This window comes from Neomonachus schauinslandi, chromosome 13 (genome assembly GCF_002201575.2).
Source record: "Neomonachus schauinslandi chromosome 13, ASM220157v2, whole genome shotgun sequence".
Lineage (NCBI taxonomy): Eukaryota > Metazoa > Chordata > Mammalia > Carnivora > Phocidae > Neomonachus > Neomonachus schauinslandi.
Window position 1 is genome coordinate 61156999 of NC_058415.1, and position 20949 is coordinate 61177947.

At 51.7% G+C, this 20949-nt stretch overlaps 1 protein-coding gene across 1 annotated transcript in view; it reads right to left on the reverse strand.

Annotated features, from left to right (window-relative positions):
- The window catches only part of GABBR2 (gamma-aminobutyric acid type B receptor subunit 2), a 230607-nt gene that overhangs the window by 52175 nt on the left and 157483 nt on the right, over window positions 1–20949 (reverse strand). The window contains exons 12-13 of the mRNA XM_044920417.1: window positions 8222–8329; window positions 196–318 (exon numbers count right to left, since the gene is read on the reverse strand). Of these exons, the coding sequence (XP_044776352.1) occupies window positions 196–318; window positions 8222–8329 (231 nt within the window). The remainder of the gene's footprint in view (window positions 1–195; window positions 319–8221; window positions 8330–20949) is intronic.

Below are 20949 nucleotides of genomic sequence, written 5' to 3' on the forward strand. Positions count from 1 at the left end.
AAAACAGAACTAAATGAGGAGTTTCTGATGGGGAATGTGGGCCCACGTGGAGCTGTGAAGATTCCCCTGGAACAACCTTGATTTCGTCTTAAGCAGCGTCCTTGGGGCGGTCAGGGTGACGTGCTGCCTCCCTGTCCCAGAATGTGTGGGAGCATCATCCCCGCGGGCCTCCCTCCTGCCGCCGTGGGCACTTACCTCCATGCTGTACCTCTCCACCGTCCTCCTCAGAGGATCTACAGCCTGCCAGCAAATCAGGATGCACAAGTCGATCAGCAGCATGCCCCCAACAATCACCAGCAGCTTCTGGTCCTTGATGATCTGCAGGGAGGGCAGGGCCAGAAGGCAGCAGACGTGAGAGAGCTTCCCCACCAGCAGCTAAGGGGCGGGCTCAGGGGTTTCAGAATCTCTCGAGACTCTCCAACACCCACAGGAGAAATCCAGCCACACTCCTTTGCTTGGCATTCAAGACCTCTCATGAGCTTGGCTGGGCCACTCCCCAGACACATATGTGCACTTACTTAGGTTTGAGGACTCCTAGTTTCTGGACCTGCTGTGACTTTCACCGTCCCACCCAAACTCCCACCCCCAGGCCTTTCTAGGTGCCAGTTCTGTTGTCTGAGACATTCTATTCTTTATGTCTGGCAAACTCCTAATGATCTTTAAAGATCCAGATCCTTGTCACTTCCTCCACGAAGTCCCCTCTAACTCCCACAGGAGAATTAATTACTCCTATAGCACTTTGTTCACATACTTAGCCGGAGAAGTCATAGTTACTACTATTAGGAGAACAAGGAGAAGAACAGCTACTATTTAGTGAACATGTACTCTGTGCCTGCCTCTAGGCTGATTAATGGGTTACATATATTATCTCTAATAAAGACAGATACTATTATTATTCCCATTAAAAAAAAAGATTTATTTATTTTAGACACACAGAGAGAGAGAGTACGAGCAGAGGAGGCAAGAGGAGAAAGAGGATCTCAACTAGACTCCACGCCGACTGCGGAGCCCGACACGGGGCTTGAACTCACGACCCCGAGATCATGACCTGAGCCAAAACCAAGAGTCGAATTCTCAACTGACTGAGCCACCCAAGTGCCCCTAATTATTCCCATTTTATGGATGAAGAAACTGAGGTTTGTGAGGGGCTAAATAACTTGCTCAATGTCATACAGCTAGTATGAGGTGAAGTCCAGATTTGAACCATGCTCTGCCTTTCTCCAAAGTCCACACCCTCAGACACTTACAGCAGCGACCAGATGCTATAGCGACCAGATGCTATAGTGTTTTATTCTATCCTCCTCAAGAAACTGGGGAGCCCCTGACAGAAGGGAAGCTGATTTTATTTTTTTGTGCATCCTCAGCAGGGCCTGGAAAGCAGTAGGCACTTAAAAGTTTGATGGATCCAACTGAGGTGAAGGAATATTAAAAAAAAAAAAAGAAATATAATTTCCATCCCTCTTTGCAGCCTGGGATGTCTTAATTACATGGTGAAACTCCCACCCCATTTTATGTCTATTTGACAGGGACTGGCCTGGGGACAAACACGGCCAGCTCCAAAGATAACCTGTATTTCATTCATGGCACGGTTATGTGCCTCCTCCCCCAACAGCTAACGTGATGAAGTCATTCTGGAAGACACTATAGAAAAACAAACAAAACTGAGGGAGAAGCTTAAGAAATATCACCAGGTCCAGCTTTTAATGATTAAAGCCATTTTAAAAGGAGAAATAGAAACTCAAGAGGCCTCTGTGTTGCCGAATTGTAAAAGAACAGGAAAATATTGCTGAGTTCCTGCCAAAGAGATCAAATCCACCAAAACTGCTTTATGTGGGGGCTGGGCACTGGCAAAGCTGCCTCTTTGAGATTTTCCAGAGGCATCCAGGGAACCCCTGATGCTTTGCAGAAATCCTACTTATCCCTTGCCCTCTGGGGAACTAGGCAACTCCCTGCTAGCCTTAAGGAAGTGGGGTAAAAGGAAGACTTGCCCAAGGAGCTCAGGACATGGAGGACAGGCTGGAAGGGGCCTCTCTACTTAATGCTCCCCCGGGGCTGTTTGAGCCCCCAGGCACGTGCCCACACTGTGCCTGACCCTGGAAGTTCCTTCTCCCACCTTCCTGCTGGTACCCCACTACCCTGACCTCAACACTGAGCCCGAGCAGCTGCTCCTCAGGGATCCCAGGCATGCCCTGCACAGGGTGCGGGCTGAAGCCGTGTTCCGGTCAGCGTGGAGGTAGGGACCAACTAGTCTCCCCTCTGTGCCCTGGCGCCTTGTACAGAGGCTGGCTCTCAGACCTTCCTGGAGAATGTTTGGGGAATGAATGAATGAGCCTCAGGAAGAAGCCAGGAGAAAGTGGCACTGTAAGGTCAAGGTCCCTGCCTCCTGCCCGGGGCTCGGGTCCTACTTCCCATGAGACTCCTGCTGCTGTAGCTTCTTACCCTCCTCATCTGACAGCCCCCAAACCCTTCGGGGCACACACCTTCTTCTCCTTGTCCTCGCTACAAGGCTGGGGGACAGTCACTGGAGTTTATGGCCACACTCATTGCCTTTGGAGCCCCAATGACAGTTGCAACTTCACATTCATTTGTGTGATCATTTGGTTTGTGTCTCTCCTCCCTTCTGGGCTGTGAACTCCGTGTGACTTGGTTTTGCTCATCACTGTATTCTTAGTGCCTGGCTGAGGCCTGGCAGAGAAAAAACGCCCCATAAGCTCTGGTCGATGATGATGGCCTAAGAAAACATGCCCCGAGCACCCACTCCGTGCCAGACCTTGTGCTGGGCATCAGAGATACAGAGAAGGACAGACACCGTTGTTGCCCTCCAGGGGCCCAGAAGGTTGGGAGGAGAGGCAGACTTGTGTTGGATGAATCCAAGAGGGTGCGGGGAGGTGATGAGGTGGCTTCACGGAGGAGTTGCTGGAGGCCACTGGGGAGAAGGGACGTCAGACAGAGGAAGCAGCTGGAAGAGCTGAGGGGCTGGGTCAGGGGAGTGACCGCATCATGTCACCCCTGGTTCAGGATTCTCCTGTGACTCCCCATCACCTGGGTGATAAATCCAGCCAAACTCCTTTGCTTGACATTCAAGGTCTTTCCCGAGTTTGGCCTGACTACTCCCCAAACACACACATGGACTTGTTAATGCTTAGCCACTCCCGAGTCTCTGGCTGAGTTGTGATTTTTTTCCCTCCAGACCTTTGTAGGTGCTGGTTCTTTTGTCTGAAACGCCCTGGTCTTTCTGTGAGGGGTTCTGTGTGAGTGGGGTGGGTGGGGTGGCTGGAGAGGGGGTTAGCTGGAGGGGGAAGGCCTGCATGACACTGGAATGGGGCCCCTACATGGGGCTGCTGGAGGTTGAAGCATCATGATGGGGAGTTCTCTGCAGCACGGAAGGGTAGAGCCGAGGAGGGGAGCCTGCAATAGGAGGCCAGTTAGGAGTTGGTGCAGGTGTCCTGGTGAGCAGGGAGGAGGCTCGATTCAGAGTAGTGACTATCGTGATGGTCAGGAAGATGATGGTGCCACAAATACCAGGCAGGTGGAGTTGCTGGCTTCAGCCTCTGAGTTCTCTCTCCTTCCCCAAACCTCCCCCACCAGCAAGGGTCGTCACCTCCAGATCCCCTGAGACAACAGATCTATGACTCTTCACGGTCTACCTTCCAGGAGGCAGTGACCTTGAACATGCTCAGCACTGATTATCATGTCGGTGCACACTGATGCCATCACGTTGAGCTCTCTCTCTGAAGCCAGGAGCTTACTAGTGCTCCAGTCTCAGTGGGTGCAAAGGCATACAGTAATAATGATTCAGCTCAGGTTCTGGAATTAGATTTGAGTGTGAATCTTACTAATGAGCTGTGTGGCCTTGGGTAAGTTTCTTAACTCATCTACAAAATGGGGGCACTAATCACATAAACTGTCTTAGATTACCAAAGTCTGGTTTATTATAACTGTTCAACGGCTGTCGGCTATTATTACTAAATGTCACTTTCGATCGTTGTTTAGAGCAGGGATCAGCAAACTATGGATTTGGCCCACTGTTTGTTTTTGAAAATAAAGTTTTATTGGAACACAGCCATATCCATTCATTTATGTATTTGTCTATGGCTGCTTTCATTCTCCAACAGCAGAGTTTAGTGGTTATAACAGCAATTCAATGGCCGGCAAAGTCCATATTTGGCTATCTGGCTTTTTACAGAAAAAGTTGTCTGATTCCTGAAAAGAGCATTTGTTTATTTCTTCAGAAATAGAGCATTGGTTTATTTCTTCAAGAGACTTTAGATATTTTGCTGATTCAGACTGGCCTTCTGCTAGGACCAACTCATTGCCTAGTCTCAAGGACACCATTCCAGGGGAGTACAAAGTGAATGGTGCCCCAGGAGTTGGGCAATGCATATCACTCAGACGACTGGTGCTCTCCGGTGAAGCTGCTGAAAGCTCTCTCTTGGCATTTTGCTGAAGTTGAGCCCACAGGAAGGTCTGTCCCCATGTTACCGTCTGCCAACAGTAGTACCAAGTCACATGTGAACTTGTTTTTTTTTAAGTAACAAAATTTTTAAAAGTAATTTCTACAACCGACATGTGGCCCAAACTCACTACCCCGAGATCAAGAGTTGCCTGCTTCACTGACTGAGCCAGCTAGGCGTCCCTGTAGTGAACTTTGCATTGTCCTCCCAAAAAATATCTGCCTCCAGAACAAAAGATTTCATCTCTGCTCTTGTCTCAATGTCTCTATTTGGTCCTATTAAGATGCAGACTAAAGACTGTAGTAAGTCTTCCAATTCAAGATTTTATGATTGAGCTTTAGAAAAAAAAACAGTAACATGCCATAAAAACACCAGATTTGGAAGCATTAAGTCCCCACATGTCAATATGTCCTTTAATAGGCTTCTCTTCCTCTAATGTCTTTAAAAATGTGGCCATATGGGGTGAAGTTTGTGTTATGTGTGTTGGGGACGGCATGCCATTGTGGGTTGGGGGAGGGGGAGGCACGAGCCAGGGAAGGAAGAGAAGGATAAAAAGACTATGAAAACAAGTATATATTGCATTTGCAAACTTATGTAAATCCAGTAAACATGTCAGTAAAAAAATGAAAGGACCCATCTTAAAAAAAAAAGTCTAAACTTTAAAAGAAACCAATAAAACAAGCCAACAACAATAAAAACCAACCTTGGCTAGCTACATAAAGGGTTGGACTCATGGAGAATTTAATTCCAGTTTTGACCTGTACTTGCCACAACCCTTTTAAGACAATCTGGTTTCCTGACTTGGGGATTTTAAGGTATAAATTTCTCTTCTACACCTTTAACCTCCTCTTCTTTGTTGATAAGGGATGCTCGGTGGCAGCACTGCAAACCTGTTCTGGAATAACTAGAAAGCAAAGCTAGAACAAAAAGTTTCTCCCCCTGGGATGGTGTGTTCATCTAGCCTTAGTCGTTTTCGGACCAGACAAAACTGGTGACCAAATCTTGTACTCAAAGCCTTTGGCAGTTTCTCAGACAAGCCCCTTCCCAGGGCCCCTGGCCCACCGCCAGCCTGAGTTCCAGCTGCCTTGCTCTGGCCCCACAGAAGGTGTGGCCACACCACAGCCCCGCCCCCCGCAGAGCTCGCGGATGACTGAACTCCCCAAGTCTTCCCTGACATGGTTTGTCAATTGTTGCCAGACAACTGGGAGTCTTCTTGCTCAGCGATCACATGAGTAATGGAAAATAAGGGCCGGTTCTTTATTACTGATGACAATATGGATGAATCACATATTGACACAAAGGAATCAACACTGTGATTCTTTGAAGCCAGGATGGAGTTGTTATAAATGGCAGAGCAATTCTAATCACAGCCACCGCGCAGGAGGGGCCCTAGAAGTCACTTGGTCCCTTGGTGCGCTCAAACTTTGGCTTGCATCTGCATGGCTGGGGGTGCTGGTGAGAGAAGGCAGGATCCTGGGCTCCACCCCAGGATCCTGATTCTTAGGGCTAGGGTGGGGCTTGAAAATCTGCATTTCTTCTCTCTTTTTTTTTTTTTTTTAAGATTTTATTTATTTATTTGTCAGAGAGAGAGAGAGAGCACAAGCAGGGGGAGTGGGAGAGGGAGAAGCAGGCTTCCCGCTGAGCAGAGAGCCCGATGTGGGGCTCGATCCCGGGACCCTGGGATCATGACCTGAGCCGAAGGCAGATGCTTAACCAAGTGAGCCACCCAGGTGCCTCTCTGCGTTCTTTTTAAAAGTAGGCTCCATGCCCAGTGTGGAACCCAACGTGGGGCCCCAACTTACGACCCTGAGAACAAGACCTGAGCTGAGATCAAGAGTCGGATGCTCAACTGACTGAGCCCCCCAGACAACCCGAGAATCGGCATTTCGAACAAGCTCCCGGGTGAGGCCTACAATGCTGCTGGTCCAGCCCACACTCTGAGTAGCTCTGATCTAGACCAGAGGTCTTCCGCTCTGGCTGTGTATTAGTATCACCTGGGAAAGTCTTAAAAGCTCCTGATGCTCAGTTCCAGCCCCAGAGAGGTGGTTTCAAATGGCTTGGGTTGGGTTACTTCTTGGAGTTTTCAAAAGCTCCCGTTTGCTTGAAATGTGCAGTCAGGACTGAGAAGGACTGGGGGGCCATGCTTCTCATTTTACAGATGGAAGGGAGTTGTCACAAATGCTGCTGAGGCCCATGAGGGAGGGCCCTTCAGGTGAGCACAGGTAGTGGGTGGCAGAGACTGACTCTTTCCTCCCTCTAAATGCAGCCTGCAGTTTCCCTGAGGTGGTCCAGGTAGGGGGCAGGGGGCAGAACAGAGAGGACAGTCCTCCCTCATCCGGACAGCAGCTCCTAAAGCAGCCCCGGCAGGTGGAGGGGCTGAGGAGTGAGTGGTGCCACTGGGCACCGGGCAGAACCACAGCCCAGGAGACAGTACCATTTCAATATGGCCCCATTTCACAGATAAGGAAACAGAGGCCCTGAAAGAGGAAGACGTCTGCTCAAAGACCCACGGCAGGTCAGATGCTCCAGGGGGCGGAACAAGAGGGGCGGCTGCTGCAGTGGGATCAACCCCTCGAGTCCATGTGGGGGAAGGATGCACGCGTGCCTCCTGTGCACCAGATGTGGCCGGGGGCGGGGGAACCGCCACATGGTCCCCTGGGGGAGTATGGCACCCACGTCAAGGGCGCTGCCGGAGGGAACGTCCCGGATCTGGGGCCTTTGAAAAACCCACAAAAGCCCCCTAGGAGAGTCTAAAGGGTGTGCTTAACCAGGCCTAGCAAGCGCCATGGCAGCTCCTTCCACCGCTCCAAGCTCCAACTCCAGAGGGTTCGGAAACCTTGGGATGGGGATGACAGGGAAACAGCTCAGGCTTGCAAAGGAGAGAAGCAGCCCAGCACACCATCTCTCCCAGGCCGGGCAGCTGGCCCGCTGCGTCCCCCCTGAGCCGGGGGACGCTGTGCCTTTGAAGGCAGTTTGAAGTTCTGAATATTATGACGGACTCCACGTGTTGCTGGGCTGGCCAGAGGGCCTTCAAAGTCATGAGACTCGTCTTTTTCTCTAGAAGCATGGGAAGAACTGTGCCACTGGAAGAGTTAACACAACAGTGGTGGAGAGAGTTTCTCTAGGATTACATCCTAAGAGTCAAGTCGAGTCAACGTTCTGGTTACACGTAACCACATGGGTGGCAAACACTCTCCACCCACACGAAGGCCGGGCCCCTGTTCTCTCAGGGCCTCTGTGAAAATGGAAGCATTACATTTGGTCTGTATCCTGTTTCACTCCCCTCTTGTAAGGGCTCCTCACTGCCCACAAGTTAAAGTTCAGATTCCTTTCTGTGGCTCGTCTCGTACCCTGTCCTGGCAAACACCATGTCCTGGCCGCAATGAGCCTTTGCCAGCTCTGGGAACACACCCAGCCCCTCCCCAGGCCTCCATGCGTGCAGCAACCTCTACAGGCCTCTGCCTAGCTAACCCCTACTCACCCTCCAGGTCTCAGCATTGGGGGCACTTCCTACATGAAGCCTTCCCTGAGTGCTTGTACCCCCAATGCCCCTAGACATTTCCAGCCAGCCTTTACCACTGTGTGTTGTAAATGCTTTGTTAGCTGTTTGATTTCACTAGGAGGCTGAAGATGCTGGGGATGGGCACTGTGTGTAGCTTGAATCCCCAGCAAATAGCCCAGGGCTAAGCACATTGTAGGTGCCTAATAATATTTGCTAAATAAACGCCAAGTGAACATTGCAAACATCCTGAAACAGGAGTGATTACCTTCTTCTTCATTTTCACATTTTTGAAGATGGCGTGGACCCTCCATGTCTTTGCAAACATTGCCCCAAAGGCGGTTGTGTAGCCCACGGTGAGAATCCAGGTCCTGACCTAGAGGCCATGAGAAAACAGAGACATTAACAACTCCTAGGTGGACCGACCTCACCATTTATGAGAATGTCCCAACAGGGAGATTCTAGGTGATGTCTATCTTACATTCTGTAGAGTTTTACTATCATCAAGAGTCCTTCAATCACATCTCAATTTGATGGACAGTTCTGTCAGCCACTCACTAGACCCAGGGCCCTGGGCACAGGGGCCTGTGAGGTTCAAATTCTGCCTTCCATGGGCCCACAGCCCAGAGGGAGCCAGTCACAGAAGAGGCACAGAGGCGCCCAGGAGCACTGAGGGGTCACTGAGGGACTACAGACTAGCCTTCTGGTCTTCCCCCCTCCTTCCCTTCCTTCTTTAGAGCCTTTTAGATGAGGAGACAGATCTGCAGAGGTGAACATAATCGCTGACTTCCTGTCTCCTCACCTGAGTCCGTAGGAGACCAGATGGCCCCAGGAACCTCTTCAATGGGACTCCCAGCTCCCGGGTTGTGGGCAGCAGGTAGGGGAGGGCACTGAACCACAGGGGCTGAGACTGGGCAGGAGAACCAGCCTGCTGTGGTCCTTCTCCAGGGCTCAGCAAATCCACCACTCTGGTGGAGCATGGCAAGACTCAGCCAGAGCTGGCCCCAGGGACACCTTGCTGGCAGCTGCACCCAGGCCAGCTCCAGACCATTGTAGGGGCTGTTCAGTTAGGGAGGAAGACCAGAACAGAAGGGCCATGACCTTCCTGCTCCCATTAGGGGCCTGCCTCCTTGGGTCTTGGGAGAAGAGAGAAGCAAATGCTGCCTGGGTCCTACCATCCAGCCCCATCTGCCATGGTCGCTGTGTGGTTCCTACTGCACTGTGTGACCCCAGAGTCTGGATACTCAGCACCAGGCCAGCCTGGCCCCTGAGCCCACCATTGGACCTTAGGTTCCTGCTCAGACTAAGGCCCTATCTGGCTCTCACCTATTCCCCAGGATTAAATGTCTCCTGATCCCCAGCCCTGCATTGGTGACAGACAGGCTGGACCCCTGCAGGCTGGGATGGATGGCCACCATCTGTTAGGTCGTGGGGGCATCCTGGATGCTGATTCCCTGGCTGGCCTGCCGTCACGGCCAGACCCCAGCCTCTCCAGATTCCCCCCTCACCGGCTGGTCTGGATACCCTCCCAAACTGAGCAGACTTGCCTAGCTCCAGGCTGTGTGTCACGGAGTCCTAGGGCCTCCCCCTCACTGGGATGAGAAAGCCATGTGGCTGTGAGCTTCGATTCTGGGCTTTGGTCTTTCCTCCGCTCTCCCTCAGCTCTGTTGTGCTAAGTTCCCTTGGAAAGATCCCCGCCCCACCCCCCCCCAACCTCAGCTGAACACAGCAGGAAGGTGAAGGGCGTAGGAGAAAGAGGGAGACAGCCAGGCTGGAGCGGACAGGTGAGGCCCTCCGTGCCCCAAGGAATCGGGACACAGCAGGTGTGCCTGGCGACACCCTGCCCCTCCAGCCCAGGGTGCCTCAGCCTGTGTAGGAAGTTCCCAGAAATGCTCCCAGCCGACTTCCTGCATGGAGTACCTTCACTCTGCCCTTCTAGCAACTTGGCTCTCTAGCCTCCAGTTTCCAGAGACAGAACATGTCCCCTTTCCATTTTATTTGTTTTTTTTTTTTAAAGGTTTTATTTATTTATTTGACAGAGAGAGACACAGTGAGAGAGGGGACACAAGCAGGGGGAGTGGGAGAGGGAGAAGCAGGCTCCCCGCGGAGCAGGGAGCCCGATGCGGGGCTCGATCCCAGGACCCTGGGATCATGACCTGAGCCGAAGGCAGACGCTTAACGACTGAGCCACCCAGGCTCCCCTCCATTTTATTTGTGAAAGCAGGACCTGGCTGAGAAGATGGCGAGGCGGGCCCCCTAAGGAAGGACAACAGCATCACAGTGATTGCTCAGGTCTGAATGCTGACAATGGGACAGGTGGAGACGTCACTTTTTTTTTTTTTTTTAAATTTCAAAAGTAAGGATAACTCAGACAGGCAAGAATGAATCACAGTACTTTAGAGAAGGCACCGGAGCGCCACATTATTACCCATATTATAATCCAACAATGCAAGAAAGGTGAACAGAACAGGCGGGAAGGAATAATAATGCCCAATTATTGGGAATTTAGACCTGAGCTTAATCAAAGACCAGCTCACAAATCTGTAGTCTGTCAGGGTTGCATAGGACCTTACAGATCATTCATTCATTCATTCATTCATCTGTTCACTTGATAAGTATTATTAGGCTGGAGGTTAAGTGTATAAAGATAAAAACAACAAATAAAACAACAATAACAAAACAGAGTGGGGTTTTTTTTGAGCCACCAGTTGAGTGAGAAAACCACTTTGCAGATGAAGAAACAGAGACTCAGGGCATTTAAGACATTTCTCTGAACCACGGCACACAGCCGCAGAGCTGAGCCTGGAACCCAAAGCCTTGCCCCCCGCCTCCTTTCCCCTACATCCTGCTGCCTCCTCCTCAGATAGAGGTTCCTACTCCGAAGCTGGTTCATCCACACCCAGGAGTCAGCTGTCAAAGGGACAGGACACACAGGGGGAGGGGCGCAGGCTAGCCCACACACTCGTAATGCTAACAGGTCGGCAGGAATGTTAAGACAATGGCTTCCAAGTGTTTTGACCATGTTCTCCTATCAGAAAGAACAACTTGAAACATGAACATAAAAGGCAACGTGGACATTTGAAAAAGGATGGTAGGGGATGAAATCGTCTCATTTGATTTTTATGTGGCCAACAAAGATCTCTTATTTTGGGTGGAAATGTCACTCCAGTGTGCTTAAGCATTCTTAGAGTTGCTCTGACTTAAGTTTTCTTTGAAGTAATCATTTCTGGGCCACTTGCCTGTTTTTGTAAGGCTAAATTCATTAAGACTCAATACTATAAATTAGTTACACCTTGATAATACAAACCTAACCTGGCATCTGGAAACAGTAACATGTTGCCATAAATGGAAAGCGAAGAATGGCTGAGGGGGCCTGGGCAGGAGAGGGTTAATGGAGCATGCTCCCGACCCCGTCCTTAGGAGGGCCTGCTGGCCAGATTGACCCTTGGCTGGTGTCTGGGAACTTGGATTTGGGGACAGTTCCCACCGTCCCCTCAGTGATAAGAGTGACTCTTGGCCTGAGCTGTTTGGGCCAACACCACGGTTTATGCTGCACGCCTGCTTTCCTTCCGGGACCCTGGAATTTTGGTACGTGCTGAGCAGAGGGGGCCCAGGTGACCTGTCCCCAACAAAAATCCCATGGATGGCGTCTCACACGTGTTGTCACCAGTCACTGCTGGGGGACTCAGGGTGTCCCGTGTGATCTGCTGGGAGAGGCCCGGGGAAGCCCCGGCCTGGTTTCCCGTGGACTTTGCCCCATGTGCCTTTACCCCCTGTGGATTCTGCTCTATATTCTTTCTTTGTAATAAATCATTGCTGTGAGTACGACCATGTGCTGAGTCCCCTAGTGAATCGCTGAACTGGGGGTGGTCTTGGAGTCCCTTGGCACAACACCCCACTGTCGTCTGGCGTCATGGATCGATCAACCACGCGGTTCTCTGGAGAGTTCCTGCATCTGACGACTGGACACTGCACCAGGGCTCCAGGGCCATTCCAAGTATTACACCTTAGTAAAGCTGAATTTCTTTCATATTTTTCTATACAAAAACCAAAAATAAATAAAAGCTATATTCTTCCGCAAGATGATCCCAGCAGGTCACCTCACACACTGTGGTGTTCACATGCCATTTAAAGACAGCCCCACAGACCAGGATGAAACAACGCTGGAGGAAAGAACCCTGAAAGCAGGACAATGGGACCCCCACCGGCAGAGCTGCCCACCACGGGCTGGCTCAGCCCAGGGTCGTCACTGAGCAGGCGGGACCTCTGCAAAAGGGATGTTATTTCTCTTCCCACTCCTCCACCATCTCTTTGAGATGGAAATGGACTCTCTTTGCCTCTAAGGGCTCTCCCCGGGTTATTTCCCCCACTCTCAGGCGTCAACTACGTTCTCTGTGCTGACAAGTCCCTTACATCTTTCCCAGCTTCTGTCTCTCTCCTGAGCTCCAGACCCGCATATGGCACAGTCACCAGAGACCTAGGTGATACCTAGCTGTGTCATAAAACTTCATACTCCACAGCCAAAGTGGAGCCCACTGGCTCTTCTTCTGAGCAGCTCCATTTCCTCCCGACTCAGGGAGTGGCGCCATTATCCACACCATCCACTGTCACCCCAGTTAAGGACCTGGAAGTCTTCTCCCTTGGGGAATCCTCCCCACCGCCACGCTCCTCTCCACCCGCTAAGCCTGGCTTCTGCCTCACTTTCTGCCCAGACCATGCTTTGCCCTTCCTTGTGTCTGAGAGGCGAGGCCCCGTGCCCGCACCTCCTGGGCTCCCTCGCCCTCTGGCTTTCGGCTGGACTTGGAAGGTTCCATCAGGAGAGTGGAGGGTGCCAGGAGAGAGAAGATGGAGTGTGTGCTCCCTGCTGCCGCTGCTTCGGAGCTGTATCTCTGGCCGAAGCTGGGTCTGTTCACATGGCTCAGGCCCTCTCTGGGTTCTGGAAAACACTCCTCTCTCGATCCCTTCCGGCATAGGAGTAAAAGGGCTTCCTGTGGTTGCTAGTCCCCAGGTGCTTCGACCCCCATGTTTGTTTCCTTAACCTTCCTGCACCCCAGGAGCTAGTCCCTCCACTAGAGCCTCTCTGTATGACCCACGGTGGCAGACTCTGTGTCCTGCCAGGCAACGCCTGATGGCCATCTTACTGCATGTCTCTTGCTGTACAGCCCCTCCTCTGTGTACTCATGCTGCCATCTGGGTCAGTCATGACGAGCAGGGGCTCCAGAGTCAGGCTGACAGGGGTTCAAGTCCTGGCTTTGTCACTTGCTATCGATGCGAACCTGGGCAGGTCGTGTAATGTCTTTGCGCCTTGATTTCCTCATCTGTGAAATGGGAACAGTGGTGCCTCTTTCTTCATAGAATGGTTGTAAGGATTAGATGAACGAAGGTGTGTGAGGGGCTGAGGTTCTTAATCAATGTCTGATTCTTGTTCATGTGTTCCTTACCACCACTCGCTGGTCCACCTGGGGAGCCCCGGCTGCTCTTCCCACCTCTACCCTCACCTCCTGCTCATCCATCCGACCCGCCCCCTTGCCGTCCTGGGGCTGTTCTCTAATGCAAATCTAAGCAAGTCTCCTGCGTTTAAACCCTTCGCTGCCCCCACTGAACCATCAGGTTAGACTCTGGATTCTTAGCAGGGCGTAGCGCCTTTCCTGCCACCCCCCACGGGGCACTTCGCATCCAACCGATCCCACGCTGCTTGAATATTCCCCGCCCCGACTGCTCTGGCTCATGCTGTTGGCCCAGGCACCAGCGATTCTCTCTATTCGGAATGATAGTCCTCTCTCTGATCTCCTGCACAAATTCTTATCCTTAGTTGTGCTCTGAAATCCAAACGCATGAGCCACCTCCTCTGAGAAGCCCTCCCAGACCTTGCAGGGAGATCACGGCCGCCTCCTCCTTGAGACCTGTGCCCTCATGCACGTTTCTGCTGTGCTGGCCACCCTGAGATGCCTATCTGATTACCTGTCCACCTCTCCCACCAGGTGGTGCTACTGGGAGGGAGGGCCTACGGTGCTCGCTTTTCAGTCTCTGGGGCCAGCACTGGGTGAGGAGGGGGTGATCAGGCTGGATGAGCCAGCTTAGGAGGTAATGAGCTCTTTGTCATCAGAAACGTGCCTGAGCCAAGCACACAAAAGGAAGACCATAGAGGGAACTGGAGCATTTGATGGCAAAAAACGCTGAGTTCATGCCATCCGTGGTCCCTTCTACCCAAAGTATGCTGTTAGGTAGTGAGATCCCCATCACTCCACATATTCAAGCAGAGCTTAGAGGACCCCCTGTAGGAACGCTGTAGGGGCATCTCCTGCACCGAGGCATTTCCTGCACTTCCTTGATGATGCGCCGGGTATCTCCCTTCTGTGTGTCTCTATGAGGCCAAATAAACCAGAAGGTTCTGAGGGGCTCTAGGGTTCTGTTTCCACTAAAGTCTCTACTGATTCATCAACACAAGCAAACAGCTACTTCACTTTTTCTCCCAAAGTCTTAAACATATTTACTCTTCTGCCAGTAAGGTCTTTCTTTCCTCCCCTCAGTGGCCGCCCCCCTCCGCACACTGCCTTGAACACTTACATCCATGAGGCAGGGAGAACTTGAGGCAGGTGATACCCATATCAGTCTCAGCTATGAAAACGGAAAAAACAATTAGACACATCTCCAAATGGAAAGAAAGATCTATGCCCAGAACAATTCGCTCAGCTGCTTGTTCAACTGGCAGAGGGAAAGGCTTTCATTGCTCTTTGGGGGACCAGTGGGCAAATGGACACACAGCCTCTCTTGCAGGTTCTGACAGATGACTGGGACTCCCATGCTCTGGGCCTCCTGCCGCGGCAAAGGCATATGGGCCCCGGGCCGGGAAGGCAGATGGTAGGGAAGCTCTGGGGGCTGGTTGGATGCTGGGGAGCAAGACGCTTTCCCGTTGTCCAGTGAGGTTCTAAAACCTTTTGTTTCATTCTGACCGTTCACTCCAGGCAATCAATAGTGAGAAGGTAGGTAAAGAAGACCCAGACTGTCCAAAAGCAAGACCCAAGCCTCTATTATGTACATCTTCCTGGGGCAAGGGGTGAGATTTGGTGTGTATCCTGAGGCAATAAGCCTTTGAAGACCGTGCTCTATAAACTGCTCCAGAAGATCCTGTCTTGCCCAGGGTCCTTGAAGCAAGAACTGAACAGAAAAGGCCCTCTAGGGTTTGGAGTGCAGCAAAACCTTTCGGGGGAGCGGGGGGGAAGGTACGATTCAGGGGGCCACGGGAGATGCTGGGTACAAAAAGGGGTACTCTGGGCCCAATGGGGGCATCTTAGGAGCCTTGGGCAAATTAGAGAAAGGCCTCCCTTTTGGGAGGAGGAATTTCTGAGAGGCAACCACCCCCCGCCCCAGGACCCTTTTGAAAGAATCCCCTCCTTAAGGCCCTCCCAGCTGAAGAACTGAGCAGACCACTGGATGAAATCCGACTCCCGCTGCCCCTGACGCCCACACAGTGCATTTGGTGGCCCTTGCTCAGGCGTCAGAACACAGAGTGAGGGAAGAGGCCTTTTTTCCCTTCCCTCCGCGCGACCCCAGCAGGTGTCTGGGCCATGAGAAGCTGGCGAATTTTCTGGATGCGTGATGTTTTCATGTTTTCAAGATGGGTGGTGGCAGCCTGGGGGCATGGGGTGTGGTCATGGGGGGGCGCCTCCATGCAGCTTGGGGGACTGAGGATGCAGATGAGTAGGGGCTGGGCCAAGAGGGGGAGGGGAGAGTGGATGCACCATAGTGACTACAGCCACTATGAAACTCATGGGCATTTCAGGACTTCCAGAAATAACTGCTGCTCATTCTGAGGGGTCCCCTACTTAAAGTCTTCCCTGATCTGTCCCTTCACTTTTGGCCCTCACTCCCTCCCCCAGGCACCCCCCATCAGGGCATACAACATCCCGAATGATAGTTACTTGTTTGCCTACATCTTCCCGTCTACACAGCCAGCTCCCTGAGAGCGGCGGTCTATGCAGCCCAGCCCTGTGCCCATAGGCCCTGGCGCACAGTCGGTGCCTGGGAGATGTTACCATGGGGATGAATGACGTATAGGACCAGAGCCAGGGCATGGAGAGACCCACATGAGGGTGTGTGGGCTGGGAGCACATCATCTGCTGGAGGGTCTGGGAGCCTCTGGTGCCCTTCTCAAAGCCAGAGGGACCCCTTCACCACCGAAGGCCCTGGATGGCCCGGGGTAGAGATGGGGTGGGGAGGCCGCCACTGTAAGAGGGGAGCTGCAGCCTCTCCAAGACTCCAGTTGGCCCCAACAGGCCCTGGCAGCCAAAGGGACTGGCTGCCTCCCTCCCCTAGTCTGAACCTGCCAGGCAAGGCCACCGTCAGACACTCCGGGCATCCCCTGGCCCAGGCTCCCAGCCACCTTCAGAATCACAAAGCACTCTACCATGGCCAGATGCAAAAGCACAGGATTGCAGGCTGAGACAGCCCCCTCAACCACATTATTACCTCAGGTTATCTCTCAGCTGCCTCAGAAGGAAATCCCCAAGCAAGACACATCACAGACATTTGTGGCCTTTTAACTCAAAGCATCACTAATTCTTCCTAGACTTGAACTTCCTGGGAGGCCAGATGGGTGTTCTCAGTTTGCCTTTGCCTTTTGAGTCAGAGTCAGAAAATCCTAGCAACCCAGGAGGGCTAGAAGAGGGCGTCCTGCCCCTTAATCCAGTGCCTGCGCCCCCACCACCCCACTCTTCCCAGTTGCTGCCCATCCTGAGATCATTCATACGCCTCTTGTGAGCAGCGTGGAGGGCTGAGAGCACGCTTCAGGACCCAGAAACCAACCTTGCCTCCTGTGATGGGGCTGCTCTGCTTCCAGAAATTTCAGGGGGGAGGCCCAGGGACAAGGTTTCTGATGCTTCCCTTTCTCTTCCATGACCAGTCTCCAAGAGACAAACACGGAAAAAAAGCAGGGTTCTAACCTTGACCTTTGTACTCTGGGTGTGGTCTGGGAGCTAGTTAGAGATGCGGCGTCTCAGGAGCACCCCAGAACTCCTGAGTCAGAATCCGCATTCACCGTGCGCCCCAGGTGATTCACGTGCTCATGGAGGGGCATTTTTGTGTGTGTGTGATCAGAAAAGCTTATTATCAATACCTAATAATAAAGCTGACAATGAATTAGATAAAAGGTTTTGTTTGTTTTTTTACTACTAATTCATTTCGCATTTATTCTTAAAGCTCCTATGTAAAATACTCCCACACCAGATGAACGTATTATGCACACACAACCTAGATAAGCTCATAACCATGAGACTGCTGCCCAGCATGGTAATGTACATTTACATATTCTCTCTGCAACATGAATTTAATAATATCTGTTATGGATTCTTTAATATCAACAGGAAGATTCCTTTTCCGTAGCTTTCTGCAAAAGGGTCTGAGATAGGACTCAGTTTGATTTTGAGTAGCACTGTTCAGTTTGCCCTGCACACTGCGCTTCACATAATCTTCTTTGGCATTCAATTCTTTAGTCCAAACACCAAGAAGAAACTTAAGGAACTTGGTAATGATGTCCATGTCCTTATGATCATCGCCTTTTCCTAAAGACTCCCCCAATGCCTCTAACTCTTCAGTGGTGGTGTTTTCTTCATGAACTTTCAAATCATTCTGTGTGTCTTCCTCTCCAGGTTCCTGACCACCCACAGGCTCACTGAGGTACTGCTGGTCGATCTTATCCAAAGCTGCTTTGGACAGGGTGGTGGTTACCCTTGAGGGGGGCGTGGATAGCAACTGGAGGAGGACAGGGACCACTTCCAGGATGCTAGCAGTGGTCTGTTTCCTGGGCAGGATGCTGGATTCACAGCTGAGTTCAGTTTGTGAAAATTCACTAAGTTAGAGGCTTATGATATGTGTGTGTGTGGGGGGGTGTATACTTTAATAAAAAGTCAAAAAAAAAAAAAAAAAGAAGGAATTGGGATTGTCAGAAATTAGAGGCAGCTGGGAGCTCTACAGCTAAGCCACGCTCCTCTGAGCTGCCGGGAGAGCGGCCGATGCCTGTGGACTTGTGTGGGAGTGCCCCGAGTCCCACCTGCCTCGTTCTTGCCTGCCTGCCCGAGGCCCCTTTCGGCACTGAGGGCGACAGAGATACAGCAGCTTGGCTTTGACTTAGGGCCTGAGTCTGTCCCTGCCCCAGTTCTAACAGAGCAAGGCCATGTAAGGCCAGAAGTCCCCACGGATATACCTCCATCCAATCAACCAGCACCAACACCACTTTTCCAGGCTCTTCTTCATCCCAAGTTCACTGTGCTTTATCAGCATCTCTCTGAGCAGCGTCCATAGGGGAATACCAGTATACAGATACAATCCCGTCATTCATAATGATAATTGCTAACATTTACTGAATCCTATTGGGAGGCAGGCAGTAAATGCTTTGTGTACACTGTGCTACTGAATCTTCCCAAGCCTATTATTATGCCCATTTTACAGAGGAGTAAAGTTAAGTCACACAGCTGGGAAATAGTGTAGTTGGGATTTGAACACAAAGCAGTCTGACTGTAATTCTCTTATATGCTAGGTACTCTGAGATGCTTGGGGACGGATCAAAAATGAATGAAGAAATATATGAAAACCCCTGAATTATACACCTTAAAAGAGTGAATTTTATGGTATGTGAATGATATCTCAAGTTTTAAAAATCTGAATGGACAAATTTTGGGGTTGGGATAAATGTTGACTGCATCCCTAAGAATTTGGTGGACCTGTTTCTCGGGTATGAACCAGCTAGCAACAAATATATATATATTTCCTTAAAAAAAAAAAAAAAAAGGAATGAAGTATCTCAGACACCTCTGTAGTCCAGCAGACCTAGTCCCAAACTTCAGTCCTGCCACCTAGCCATGTGTGACAGAGTTTCAGTTTTCTCTCCTGTCAAGTAGGAACAGTGAACTTCGCCTTGTCAGGGGGTTGTGGGGATTAGAAGGGATGTCTCCATGGGGCAGCAGGCTGGGCCTGGTGAATCACAGCGCAGAGTACTGAGTTTCAGGAGGGCACAGGCCTGGGGAGTTAACATGGCGCTGCTGACTGCCTCCACCCCCAGCGATGCCCCGAGAGCTCCCGAGGCTGTCGAGAGTGCTGCTTCTCACCCTTCCGTGCTCATGCTGGGGGTTCTGCCTAGGATCCCCCAAGGAAGACAAGCGCCTTTTCTCTCCCCCACCCATCTTGCTCCCTCTCTGGGCTGCCAGGGGCAGGGATTCCTGAGCCAGGGCAGCGAGTAAGTTTTGAGCTGGCATTCCCACAGCCCCTGGCATGGGGCCTCTGGCCCACACCCAGCACTGTCCTCACAGGCAGCTCCCTGCCCACAGGGGCCACGTTGCTATGGTGATCCCACTACCCACACAGTGTCCAGGGAGACAGCACAGTGTAGCTGGAGCTGTTTCCAAGTCTTGCTGAAACCAGGCTGGGAAGATTCCTGAAAGGGTCAGCGGGAATGGGGGGGGGGGGGGGGGGGGAAGGGGAACTGAGTGTAACTGCTTCCCTAGCAGTAGGTGTGTGTGCGTGTGCGTGCGTGCACGTGCATGCACTCACGCATGCGAGGGCATGCTCACACATGCCGCCACCCCCCGTCCAAGTTATAATGGCCCTCCTGGGCAGAGGGACAGCCCCTAGAGAGGCATAATCTCATGACTGTCACGGGTTTCTTCCTGAGGTGGTGTTCATGGTTTATCACTGTGTTTTGTTTCCACATTGCAAACGAAAAGAAAAAAGAATGGCATTCGCATAGTAGCAGGACAGATTGAACTGTGCCTTCTATTGCTCCACACCTGAAGCTGGCTTCATGTTCTGCCTTGTCCTTTATCCTATAAAAATAGCCTCTAGGACACAGAGCAGGACACCAGGACTGTAACTGTGACCGGGAGAGAGCCGCCCACCTGCTGCCTCCCGTGCTCTCGGCACCTGACTGCAATCATCCCAGTGACCCACCATCGTGCACGGGGATTTGTTATGCTCATTTCACAGATGGTGAAACTGAGGCTCAGAGAAGCTAAGTCACTGGCCACAGTCAGGGGCCAGTACGTGCAGGGGTGGGAGTCCCACCCAGGCTGTTCAGGATCTGTGCTCACTGAACTAGCTGGCCCTGCTTCTACCTCCTTCTCCCAGCCCGGTGGGTGTTTACCAGCGGGGGGCCCGTTTGGCCCAGAGAGAACAGAATCCAAGGCACCAAGTAAAATAAAGGAGCCAAGCCCTCGGGAATAGCAGGTGGAGCACAACCCAAATTGCACTCACTGGGGACTGGTATTTAGGCTCTAAATTCAGGAGCTTTCAGTTCTCCTTCCTGAGTGATATGGGGAATTATTAACTAGATGACCCCAGTCCTAACCCATGTGCACATTTGTGCTGACCCAATTCAGTCCAGAGTAGTTAATCTACGCTTCTTCCCCACAGTCATGAATGTGGGTTCCCCTTTGCAGAGCCTCTGAAACAGCCCTGACTGCAAATAAATGAATCCTCAGGGATGGTGAGAACCGGGGCCTAACATCTTCCGAGCCCTCGTGTTTGGAGCTAATGCTGATTTGTAAAGTGCTTTATGATTTATTCATACTGCCTTGCCAGCCTTCCCAGGACAACCTTCCCCTTACACAAATGAGCGCGACTCCCAGAACAGAATGTCAGGCCTCATTAGAAGAAAAAAACTCAGGTGTGGGGGATGTCCCTTTTTTTTGCTCCCTAGCTTACATCATCCAGTGTTTGCAGGATTCAGGTCCCAGTCGAGAAAGCACTTTGGCCCCTAAGCAGGGTAAGAAGTCAGGAGGTTCTTCCTGGGAGGAAGAGACCCTCTCTTACTGAAACTCAGGCCAGTGGATGCATTCCCAGGGGGGCAGGCTGCAGGTGACCGAAGCCAGACAGAGAGGGGCCCCAGGAGTGGCCAGGGTAGGGCTCTGCTCCCTGATTCTTGGCTGGGAGACCGAGGGGGGCCCCTCAGCTCTCAGCGGTGCCACGGAGTCATCAGAGCTGTGGAAAGTACAATTCACCACACTG